Below are 11,382 nucleotides of genomic sequence, written 5' to 3' on the forward strand. Positions count from 1 at the left end.
TAGAATCTCTATTGAGTACCGTTCTTATCCTTTTGTCACCTTCAGATTTCCCTAAATACCCTTTGATGCTATTGTCTTTTCCATGGTTGGTACCCATAGGCCATAGTGATAAGACTGACCATACCACAATTTGCAACAACAATAATAATAATAATAATAATAATAATAATAATAATAATAAATATAAACATGTTTTTTTATAAATTCCCCCACACAGAGAGAGAAGATAATTCCACCTAAAAAGGATAAATAAAATTTAATATTCACAATTATTGAATTTCCAAAGAAGTAATAGTGATTAGAGCATAATCTTCTGTGTAACACTTTGTCTAGTGTCAAAATCATATGTTGATTTAATTCAACAGTAATGGGAGTGAAATCAAACCAAACAAATTTCTTTTCAATTTGATTTGGTTGAATTTAATTGACCAATTTGCATCAAATCCTTACATGTACACAAGAGAATTTGATTATGTTGAGTTTAAAATGATCAAAACCCTAATATTTTAACCACCTAAAGACCTCAAGCTCAACTAAGAACAGAGTCATAAAAAAAGAATTACAAAATTACAAAATTTCTTATTCTTTTGTTTTTCTATTGTTCATAATACAAATATACGTATTACCCGAAAAAAATATAATACAAGCAAATGGGAGGGGAGATATCAACTAACCATAAGAAAAAGGCTTCGAATATAATTATTAAACATTACAGCATAAATGAAAAATGATTCTACAGGCACAACTCCTTTGGGTTTAAGATTTGTTTCTAGTTTAATTGGAGGTGCAGCTTTAGTCATGATGGTCCAAATCTGTCTTAGATCATCTTAAGCCTAAACAAGGTCTTGGCTTAAGATTTTGTCTCTCAGGGCAATGTCAAGATTAGTTTAGAGTCGTCTTTAATTAGGGTCAAGGTTGAGTGTTTGACTCTTAATTTTTTATTTAGAAAGCGTAACTCTCATGTCAACTATACGAATCCTTAGGGTTTATTCTTGAAAATGATTTGAGATAGAAGCTAAAAGAATTTTAAAATAAGTTGAAAATAGTGAATTAATTAAGGTTAGTAAGCAATTAAGGGCAAAAACATAAGGTTGACCAACTTTTGTTGAAAGTATATGCTGTTTACTGTGTACTCAGCCCCAGTATTGACTTACAAGTGTAAGCTGCATGTTGGTCAAAGGATCCATGTCTCATGCATTGGTGATAAACAAATCTTATAAATTCTTTTTTTATTTTTGGATTGGTAACACCTTCTTCCAGGTAAAAAAATAAAACCCTAATTGATCAATCCTATAAGACTTATCAGATAAAAGGGGCTTTCCATTGTGTGTAAGGCTACCCTACCTGCCTTTCAGGTTCATCTCAATGCCTCACTTCTCTATTGAAGTTCTTAGTTCCTGTAATCCTGTTTTCCAATTGAATGGAAGGTGTTGAGTGCCTATGTTGAAAATAGTTCTAGTTATTTCTGAACTTGCATGAAACCCAATTGTCAGTGCCCTTTATTTGTGAAAACTGAAAGATAAACCAATCTGCAGCCCTTACCAGAGTTGTTTTTCAAATATATATCATGGTGTTCCTTCAATTTCTTACAGTTAAAATATGACACCTGAAGATACAAAGTTTCAGAACAGAATTATCCTCTGAGTTTATTCATTTTAGCAGAATCAGCTTCGATTCATCCGAAAATGCGGTTGAGAGTGGCAGCTAGTCGAACTGCTCCTTTGGCCAAGAATAGATTTGCTATCGGTAGACGGGATAGGAAATAATCATCTGCAAGTACTTCTGGTGTTGCTTCTCCTTAATTCATATGAACCTGTTATCATAATAAAAGAAAAGGACTTAAAAGGTTACCTTCTAGTACTGAATTCTCTTTTACTCCCTTGTATGCCCAATCACAGGCTGCTTCAATTGCTTCGGATGCATATCTGCAGGCAAGGCACAGCTTCTGTTAACAAACTGTAACATAAAATCCATTCTAGGGATTCAGATATTCTCTGCATTTGTGGGTTAGAAAGATACATGTCTGGACATGCAGTTTTATTGGAGTTACATTGCTCCCATTCTTTTACTTGATCTGCCAACACACCCTGTTGTTCAGAAAGGTCAAAGCAGCAAATTTCTGTCAGGAGGATTCAAGATGAATAATCTGTATGGTAGTCTGAGAAAAGGATACCGTAATATTTTTTTGAATTGCTTCTATCAGACCCTCCACGTTTGAGTTATAATATCTTTCTTCTGATGTCTCAATTATGCTGTCATCCCACACCTGTTTTTGACATTCACAAAAAATGTAACTGATTAGATTTGCAGATTCTATGCTGGCATGCATTTTTATATGATTCAACTGAACTCCTGGAAAAAAAAAGAATCAAACTGTGATGCAGAACAGTTCTATTTGCTAGTCCAGCTTGATGTAAATTGTATAATGATCAACATCTGCAGAATATTTGTGGGTCTTTTTATAAAAATCAATCAAATTCTAAGAATCAAACTCACATGGTGGAGAACAGTTTTCCTCCTGTACCAATGGACATCAATGGTGTTCCCTCCCCTGTCTGAAGTGAAACCTACATGCAATGGCTTCAATGCAGATTCACCGTCAAAAGTTTGGTCGGAGAACTAAAATTTGGTCTATTATTTGATATCTCAAAACAAGCATAACTCTGATTATCATATTACCTGATGGATGTCTCCAATAAAATGAGACAGGAAGAGAAGTGCTTCTGTGAGATTATCTGAGGGTTTCCACATCAATCAGAAGATATAAATGCATTCACCACAAATTAGAAAGCAAGAGAGAATGTAGCTACAAAATCTTATGATTCAAGACTTCGTTAAATGAACTAAAAAATTATAACTGTTCATAGGACATGTAGATGCAAGGAAACAGTGCAACGTTTATAATTCTTCAATCATAAATCTACAGAAACTAGTACAGAATCACCGAAGCACCAAAAAGAATGTAGTGTTTTAGTTGAGAAATTTGCAAAGATAAATATGAGATCAATTGACAAAAATAAATCGTTATGATCAGAAATAAAACATGTCTCAGTTTAGGGTCTTACATCTAGTTTTGGTAGCTGCACTGCTATAGCTGAGAAGCTGGTTGGTATAATTGTTAATACCTCCGGCAACACACCTACCTTTCAACCCATCTTCATCCTTACAGTCCCCTGAACATAAAATTGTAGCTTGCCATACAGGTTAATTATGTTGACAAAGCAATTACAGTTTAAATAACGATTATTAGGGAAAAGGGTTCACTATGAAGCTAGCCAGCACAACAATAGCTGTTTGGAACATGGTATCATATACTAATTTTGGTGTAGTTTGTGTGTGATTTTGCATACATATCTGTGTACATTAAACTAGAACTAACAAAGAGAAGCCAAGGCCCTAGCAAAATTTAGTAGTTTCTATCAAAGAAGGGCAGAAGAAGCTCACTGCTGTACTGGTAATTGCAGAGGTTATCTGGTGTGTCAATGTAGTGAAGGGAAGAAGACCAATGGTATCGGAATTTGACACGATCTGCCCACGAGCAGAGACTCGAAAGATCATTCTCTGCAGAGTCCGGTAGCAATTGCTTCACAGCATCTGCTGCAGCATCACTTAGTCTAGTCTACAGTGACATGGACAAAAAGAAAACATTTGAGAAAAAATGCATTGGGAAATAATAAAATCTAAAGTTGCTGAAATAACTTTCTTACTGTTGAAGAGAGGGATGTAGAGAGAGAGATTTTAGTTTTCAAGATAACAGAGAGATGGGTTTTCAGAGAACTCTGCCTACAAGCTTAACTAAGAAAATTTCATGTGGGGATGAAGGAAAAACCAGAGATTTTCAAGAAGTGAGGCTATTACCTGAGCAATCCTGCAGATAGTGATATGACCATCTATTCCCCAACCATGAATGAATGGAAACAGAGACGTTGATAAGAGCAAAACTAATATCTGGACCCTGTAGGAGCTCAACATCTCTTCTGCCTCAGAATACTGAATACCCCAGAGAGTGGTGCAGTGATGATAGTCTGAACTGTTAGATGTGAAGGATCCTTTGGCCCATTTGGTATTAATTGCAGAAAAGCAATTCAAATGTGAACTGCAAAAGAAAAAGCTGGATTTCAGTGAAAAAGCGTAATTGATGCTAAGAAATAAGGAAAACGAAATATTAGTCATTTAGCCGTGGGATCTCATCCATTTCACACTTCCCGTTGATTAAACTGATATTGACTAAAGCAACCTTGTCATTGAGGGATTTGACATGGTTCATTTCATTTCATTGAAACCAAAAAGCAAATGTAATAGGGTAATTTAGTCACAAAATCTTGGTTAACGATACGAAGAGCTCTTTTATAGAAACCAAAATCAAATTTCTTGATTCCTTTTCCAAAATTCAAACCAAAGCAAATCAAATTTGGTTCCGTTTATTAGGGTTTCTGATTGATTTTCTATATCGAATCATTTTTAGTTCCACACAATCTTGGTGTAAATGCTTAGGATACAGGAAAAATTATCCTCTCCATCTTCTCTCGGCTTTCCCATTTCGTCAGCGAAACCAAACCAGAGAGCATTTCACGGCTTCCAGAACAACCAAAGGAGCTCAATATCGCTTCCCTCACTTCGCCATCTCAATCCAATACGAGCTGCTGATCGTATTATTACCAAATGTGGAGAAAATGAAGGAGAAGAAGAATTTGAAAAAACAAAATTGTGTTCGAATTCAAAGAGTTTGGATTTTGTTCGAAGTAAGAAGTTGCTTAGTGAGCTGAGCACTTTGGGTATCGGAGGCCCCTGCAACTATTTCGTCCAAGTCTTCAACCCAACCCAACTGGTATCTGCTATCAGGTACTCATCACCTTTACTTTTCCTCTACAAGTTCTTCTATAAATGAATTCTCTGCTAGCTCTCCATTTATAAAATTTTCTGTAGGTACTGTTGTGAGCATTCTATACGATTTCTTATCGTTGGCAAGGGCTCTAATTGTCTCTTCGACGATTTGGGTTTCGATGGTTGTGTTATTTTAAACCGGATTGAATACCTGGAGAGGATTGAACCTGGGATTTATAGAGCTGGGAGTGGTTTCCCATTTAATAGGTTAGGTGTTCAGTGTTGTAAAGAAGGGTTTGGAGGCCTTGAATTTGCTGGAGGCATACCTGGGACTGTTGGTGGTGCTGTCTACATGAATGCAGGTGCCAATGGACAGGTAATTGCTGCTGCAAGTTCTAATTTTTCAACAGCAATAGCTTTCTGAAGCTCGGAAATTATCGTCTATTCTGCTTTTGCAATTCTAGTTTTTGTAAAAGAAAAATCTTTCGGTAACAATAAAATTGCTGGTGAAGAGATGGGCAAAGTTGTTGGAGTTTGTTGACTGTTTATAACTTTGTTAGTATATACACTTACAGGAGACTGCTGACACCATTTACGCAGTTGAGATTGTTACCATTGATGGGAGATATCAAAGACTGCACAGAAATGATCTCACCTTTGGTTATCGCACGTCATCCTTCCAAAAGATGGAAAACATGGCAGCAATTGTGGGTGCAACTTTCCAGCTGAATCCTTCTGCATCCGCAAGTAAACGGCAACAAGCATACTTACAAAGGTGAGGGAGTTCTCATCTTACTGTGGACATAAGCAATCTTACTGAACCATGTAGAACTATGTTGCTACTCTGTTATTATTTTTCTTTATGTTGTATTTGCTTTCTTGCATCATCATTAAGTTCCAAGTTTCCAAACACCCTTCTCTATTTATTGGCTTGATGGTTTGAGTGTATCAAGCAGGAGGAAATTAACTCAACCATTGGCGGAAAGGAGTGCTGGATCAGTGTTCCGAAATCCTTCAGGTTTGGGAATTTCCGCAGGGGAACTGATTGAGAGAGCTGGGCTGAAAGGCTTCACATTGGGAGGTGCAAAGGTTTCTGATGTCCACGCAAATTTCTTCGTCAATTCTGATAGTGCTACTTCCCAAAACATGCTTGAACTCATTGATTTCGTTAAAGCAAAGGTCACTACAACATTTGGCATAGAGCTTGAAGCAGAAATAAAGTATGTCAAGCCTTCTTAAAATTAGTCTAGTATTTCAATGTCAAATTAGACAACTACCCATGCAACAGAATACAATTTAACTAGAAAGATTGATTGCATTCTCAGACAATGTAACAGTTACTTGTTCAAGATGTACTGATTACATTCCCGGGCAGTGTAACTATTGTTTGTTCAAGATGTATTGTTACCAAGAGAAATAAAAGAAGATATATTTGAGAATTAAATAAATGCATTGTTATTCCAGGCTTCGCTCAATATGCTCCATTCTTTTGGTCAGTAACTTTGTCAACATATGAGTAACAATTCCAACTGGACAAAACAGTAGACATAATGAAACTGAATGTCGAGTCTCAATCTCATTTTCGAGTCCATCTTGGTACACATGCCTGGATCAAGAACAAGCTATTGTCAGAAATCAAATTGCAGTGGTAAATCAATAATCAGATGTATTTGTCTTGCTCAAAACCTTTAAAGAGAGTTCTGTGTGTGTGGGTTGTTGGTGTATGGGGGAGAGAAAGAGAACCTTGCAGCAAAGAGATCAACAGCCAACAAATGAATCCATGCAGAAGCTAAGGTCATTTCACTGGAGAACATCTTCCCTATACCAGAGAGCTGCACAGGGCTTAGAATTTGTTAAACTAGTATATACTAGGAAAGAGAAGATCAATGATAGATTTTTGAAGATAAATAGTAGAGAGCATTGTTATTATTCAATTTTTTTTTCTTTCTTGTGAACAGTTTTAATTGATTTAAACTTCTAACAGAATTAATAAACAGGATTTGCAAAATGATTGAAGATGGATGCGCACCTCTGGGAGCCAATATTTACTTGCAAACATTAATCGGATAGTATCTGGTGTCCAGGAGAGGTACAGGAGATAGGCATACAAAAGTCCAAGTGCACCATACGGTATAGTGCTGTCCATGGCCCTCTTGGTCTACATATACAGGAAATCAGTCATCACTCAGCTCAGCAAAAACTCATTCAAAGTTTTTTTTTTTCTTTTCACATTTCTTGTTCTATATATTTTTGTATTGATGCAACCCCAGTTTGGTCACCAAACACTCACCATGTTGGCTTTAGGAGCCAGAACCATGAGAGTGTAGAACGGAAGAACAGCAGCTGTTCCCAGGGTAAAAGCGCTGCTGGCAATTTGAGAATTTGTTAACCCTACAAGAGAAACTGTGTTACCAGAAGGAGCATATGACTCTTAAAAGGATTTCCAACTGAAAAATTAAATGCAAGCAGTCCAGAAGCCTTCACTGTAGGGTAGATTCAAGGTATGCCAGTTGATTGATTCTACTTCACTTACAAGTTTGGCTCACTGTTCACCACTGTCAGACCTTGAAGGTTAAGTCAGTGGTAGGGAGAACCTAATGCTCTTATTTTCTTGTTGACAGGTTCTAGTGTGGCTGGCAGTCATAATACATTAAAAAAGATCCAGTCCCATTGTTCTATGTGTATGAATGTCGAATTGTATACAGAGACTCCCATGAACTGACCATTCAGGAGTATCCGCTTCAAGGCGTGTTCTCACTTCTTAACCATGTGAAGGAATAAGGATTTGAAAGAGAATGAGAACACTCTATGCTACCTTTACCTAAGGCAAGTAGAGCAAACAATGGGGGGAGAAACTCCTGTGTTGTGAGGCCTTTCTGGACCCTGTATTAAAGACAAGGGCTAAAAGAGAAATTGAAAAATGAAAATCTCATGAAAAAACCCTTGAAGCAATGTTTTTGTACAGTCAAGTTAGGAGGCTCTTACAATTTTCAGTAGTTCACAATATATCAGAAGTGAAGTGACAATTGCAAGCCAGTAATCAACTTCGAAACAATTTACTCAAATCAAACAATTTAACCTATACAATGTGCATCTTCCAAGTGGCTTCAGAAAATCAACTCATAAGCTACAACAACAACCATTTAGTTTGAGCCAAATGCTATACTGATTAGTTTCCTGAAGGAGAAAACTTCACAATAACAAGAGAATGATTGATATTATTTTCATGTACCCAAGCTCATTGCAGGACTATAAATTTAGCATGGCTTGATCATTGATAAGTAATTTATATCCTGAACACAAAGCTTGTAAAGCCCAACCCCCTCCCGCAAAAAGAACAAAGTAATAACAAGTGAAGTAAACACTATCTTGCAGTGCAACATGGTATAATGCTGAAATAAGCAGAGTATGAGAAGCCAAAAAAAAAAAAAAAAGATTACATGAAGCAGATACTTTGTAGCTTCCTCTTTGAAGCAGATGCTCTGCAACTTTTGGATTGTATACTCTTGTTCCCCTCACAAAACTCCAATTGCTGTTTTTCTTAATGCCAATTCTTGCAACTGGGTTGCCAACCCTGATAGAAGAGATGGATCTTTGTTCTCCCTTAAAAGTGTGCCCATGGTGCTTAAAATGCCCCAGGCAGGTAATCTGTGATATAGTATTGCATAGCAGTAAGAAAATTGTACCAATTAAAACAAAAGAAGTAGCAACACTCTGTAGAAGCAGCACATTTGATCAATCCAAGTTACATTCATTCAAATGGGGTATATAGAAAACTGGAGAAGAATGTGGAGGGAAAAAAATAAAAAGAAAAGAAAAGAATGAGGAAAACACAGGAAATAAAAAAGGCTTAAGATACAAATTCCACCAAGAAAACAACAACAACAACAATAAGCCTTGTCCCAACTAAATGGGGTCGGCTACATGGATTCTTGCCCTCTAATCAGTTCTGTTTGAGGCCATGCTAGATACAAGGCCTAAGATATATATATCCTTTCTAACCACTTCTCCTAAGGTTATCTTAGGTCTACCCCTAGTTCTTCTAGTTCCACCAAGAGAAGTACCTAAAAATAATCCTCCACACCAAACCCAACCTCCACCACCACCACCACTCTCCCCCAAACCCCGAAAAGCAGAATGAGATTCAGTGCATCAACCTGTGAAAAATCAAACTTAGAAGTTTGGTATAATGTGACAGATGAAATGAACAATAATTGAGTGGTTCCCTTTACAACTAAAATCAAATATTGGCACCACTGATCTTAAGAGCCTTTGAGCTCATGATCAAACACTGATGCACCCAAAAGTCAAATTAAATGAAAAACAAATTTGTAGAAAAACAAGATAGAAAATTTTCACAACTTGGACAACGAAAACCAATATTATATCAAACCCCCCACAAGAAAAGAAGCCGAATTTCCACGAGGTAGTCACTTTAACATAGAAAACAACAGAATCAGCCACATACCCTGTTGAAGTCGTCCTAGAAATTACCCAAAACAGAAGTGGATTAGCGTAAACGCTTGATTCAGGAAGAAAGCAGCAAACCCAGTGTGAAGAACTCAAAAACACCAAACAATGAACTTAAAGAACAGAACAGAGTCAGTCAATCCATACCATGAGCGATGTTTGAGAATCCCAAGAACAAGCTGAGAGAACCATCTCCTGGTGCGTGAATCTAATAGTTGTCAAACGGCAAACCCACCTTCTTCTGCATTGTCTAATATATATATAAACAAAGAAAAAGGAAACCCAGAAGAAAATGGAATTCCTTGTTAAAGAAACGCCGTAAAGACACGTATAGCAGTGTAACGGAAAGAAGAATAAAATGGGTTTAGTCAGCGCACTGAGGACTAGCGAGCGAGCACTCACTCATGGAGATTCTAAGCCGACCATTCGAGGTACGTTCCTCTTTGGCTTTGCAGAAACGGTTCTTTCCAGCGATGGTGGAGAGTGGAGTGGAACCACCTGGCTAGGAGGACAGCCTTTGCACTTTTTTTTTTTTGCTTGTAGTCTTGTAGGTGGTGTAAGGGTATTTTGGTAATTTAAAATAAACATTTTTTGGTGATGCGACCCAACATGGTCATACACTGATACGACTCATACAGTCAACAATCGAAGAACAACTCTTGACCCGTCGGAATATTCTTCCGTAATGGGTCCCTTACGAGTCTGATGGTTTAGTAAACCGGAATCGGCTGGTTTAGGTTTGAAATTGGTTCTGGGTTTCAGAAATCAGAATTGGATTCAGAACCGCCGGACATTTACGATCGGACCGACCGAATCGAATTCGTAGAAAAGTTTCTCGGTTCTCGGTTTTCATTTCGACATAAAAACCACCTATGAGGCTTAGATTTTTCAAAATATTTACCCCCCTTGTTACAGAAACATAAGAGTAAAATAAAACGTATTGTGATATACCATATTAATATATCCTTACCCCAGCCAAAAAAGAAAAAACATATTATTGTTATGTTTTGATCCAAATTCTTATACTTGATTTTAAAAATGGATTCACACTGACATATTTTGGTGGGCAATGATCAAGTTTTGTAGAGATCTATGGTGGAGGCAAATGCTCAATTTGTGGAGGAGGTGCGGGAGTGGAGCCCCAAGGTATGGTATGACTCGACCCAATGGGTCGACCCATTTATCCGATTGACGTATATATATTAAGGGTGTCAAAACATAACCCGAACCGTTAAAATCGGACTGAATTGGCCCATTATAGCCCGAACCAAAGCTTAATGGGTTGTGTTTGTGTTGAACAACCTCAGCTCGCACTAGTTCGGGCTGGGCCGAGCCAACCCGTGTGTGACCCGCTAGCTCGAACCTTTTGGGCTGAAAACCAGCCTGAACTTGAACCAGCTCGTTAAACCCGTTACAAATAAATAAATAAAATAAAATAAATTTAAATGGAAAAGACAGAAAAACCCCCAAGTATCCATTTGTTTTCCTTAATTGTTTTACTTTGGAATATGCAAACAACAAGCCAATCAAAGCCTTCACCATTTGGAAGATGGGCTTAGTAAATATTTAGCAAGTGTATTATCATTTGAAAATCTTTTAATGCTTTATTTTGATCCATTTTTACAAGTGTCAAGAAGGAGGAGGAGAATAAGCAGAGACAATCCACTAAAATTCATCAAGATGCCAACTTTCTTTTGTATATTAGTTCTATAATTTTTATCTTTGAAAAAAAAAAGTTTTTGGTTTTGAACACCCAACACAAGAGACTTGGGGAGAACTTAATGCTTATATGTGTTTATATGTTCTTAATAAATTATACAAATCAACAAAGTATTTGAAATATACAGCTAGTAAACTCGAACACAAACCATTAGTAAACCCAATTCTAAACTGTTAGTCAGCCCGAACCCAAACCGCACATGCTCGAAATCGTTATTTTCTTAATGGGTCATGTTTGGGTTGAGTGTTTTTCAACCCGAAACCGGTCCAACCCGAACCATTGACACCCCTAGTATGTGTGTGTGTGTGTATATATATATATATAAATAAAATGCTTAATAAAATTCCCATATAATCCCCATGAACTTG

General features: G+C 37.0%; 3 protein-coding genes across 7 annotated transcripts; 1 reads left to right on the forward strand and 2 right to left on the reverse strand.

Moving 5' to 3' along the window:
• Positions 1–1,375: 1,375 nt before the first annotated feature.
• ENDO2 (endonuclease 2) lies at positions 1,376–5,889 on the reverse strand. Of its 2 annotated transcripts, none has more exons than XM_089158857.1 (10): positions 5,480–5,889; positions 3,859–4,096; positions 3,445–3,619; positions 3,066–3,173; positions 2,680–2,735; positions 2,497–2,580; positions 2,174–2,266; positions 2,020–2,087; positions 1,852–1,925; positions 1,376–1,770 (listed from the first exon to the last, which is right to left on the reverse strand). In XM_089158857.1, exons 1-10 carry the CDS (start codon positions 5,587–5,589, stop codon positions 1,676–1,678), a joined length of 1,101 nt encoding a protein of 366 aa, XP_089014983.1. In that variant the 5' UTR covers positions 5,590–5,889; the 3' UTR covers positions 1,376–1,675. The 2 variants fall into 2 exon arrangements, with proteins under 2 accessions (XP_089014983.1, XP_089014984.1); XM_089158858.1 differs by lacking the exon at positions 5,480–5,889 and adding an exon at positions 5,151–5,450.
• Positions 4,378–5,249, forward strand: LOC149012568 (uncharacterized). Its single transcript, XM_089158864.1, has 2 exons — positions 4,378–4,842; positions 4,927–5,249. The coding sequence occupies exons 1-2, from the start codon at positions 4,487–4,489 to the stop codon at positions 5,246–5,248; spliced, it is 678 nt and encodes a 225-aa protein (XP_089014990.1). The 5' UTR covers positions 4,378–4,486; the 3' UTR covers position 5,249.
• Positions 5,890–6,032: 143 nt separating the features above from the next.
• On the reverse strand, positions 6,033–9,798 carry LOC149012569 (protein ABA DEFICIENT 4, chloroplastic-like). Of its 4 annotated transcripts, none has more exons than XM_089158863.1 (7): positions 9,697–9,798; positions 9,442–9,535; positions 8,265–8,472; positions 7,115–7,215; positions 6,854–6,982; positions 6,568–6,656; positions 6,033–6,430 (listed from the first exon to the last, which is right to left on the reverse strand). In XM_089158863.1, the coding sequence occupies exons 2-7, from the start codon at positions 9,484–9,486 to the stop codon at positions 6,280–6,282; spliced, it is 723 nt and encodes a 240-aa protein (XP_089014989.1). In that variant the 5' UTR covers positions 9,487–9,535; positions 9,697–9,798; the 3' UTR covers positions 6,033–6,279. The 4 variants fall into 4 exon arrangements, with proteins under 4 accessions (XP_089014989.1, XP_089014988.1, XP_089014987.1 ...); XM_089158862.1 differs by having other exon boundaries at positions 9,442–9,544; XM_089158861.1 differs by having other exon boundaries at positions 9,672–9,798.
• Positions 9,799–11,382: the final 1,584 nt, after the last annotated feature.

This window comes from Hakea prostrata, chromosome 6 (assembly GCF_041222555.1).
Source record: "Hakea prostrata isolate BN-2017 chromosome 6, UWA_Hpros_2, whole genome shotgun sequence".
NCBI classification, from domain to species: domain Eukaryota; kingdom Viridiplantae; phylum Streptophyta; class Magnoliopsida; order Proteales; family Proteaceae; genus Hakea; species Hakea prostrata.

What these genes read in the sequence shown, in the direction of transcription:
- LOC149012568 (XM_089158864.1), top strand. Translation starts at nt 4,487, where the DNA reads ATGCTTAGGATACAGGAAAAATTATCCTCTCCATCTTCTCTCGGCTTT. An exon ending in CAACTGGTATCTGCTATCAG is followed by an intron (nt 4,843 to 4,926) that starts GTACTCATCACC and finishes AATTTTCTGTAG; the next exon opens with GTACTGTTGTGAGCATTCTA.
- ENDO2 (XM_089158857.1), bottom strand. Translation starts at nt 5,589, where the DNA reads ATGCTTGTTGCCGTTTACTTGCGGATGCAGAAGGATTCAGCTGGAAAG. An exon ending in CTGCAATTACCAGTACAGCA is followed by an intron (nt 3,174 to 3,444) that starts GTGAGCTTCTTC and finishes TTTTATGTTCAG; the next exon opens with GGGACTGTAAGGATGAAGAT. An exon ending in AAAACTGCATGTCCAGACAT is followed by an intron (nt 1,926 to 2,019) that starts GTATCTTTCTAA and finishes CCTTGCCTGCAG; the next exon opens with ATATGCATCCGAAGCAATTG.
- LOC149012569 (XM_089158860.1), bottom strand. Translation starts at nt 9,700, where the DNA reads ATGAGTGAGTGCTCGCTCGCTAGTCCTCA. An exon ending in TGCTCGCTCGCTAGTCCTCA is followed by an intron (nt 9,545 to 9,671) that starts GTGCGCTGACTA and finishes TATATATATTAG; the next exon opens with ACAATGCAGAAGAAGGTGGG. An exon ending in CTACAAAGTATCTGCTTCAT is followed by an intron (nt 7,216 to 8,264) that starts GTAATCTTTTTT and finishes TTTCTCTTGTAG; the next exon opens with GGTTAACAAATTCTCAAATT.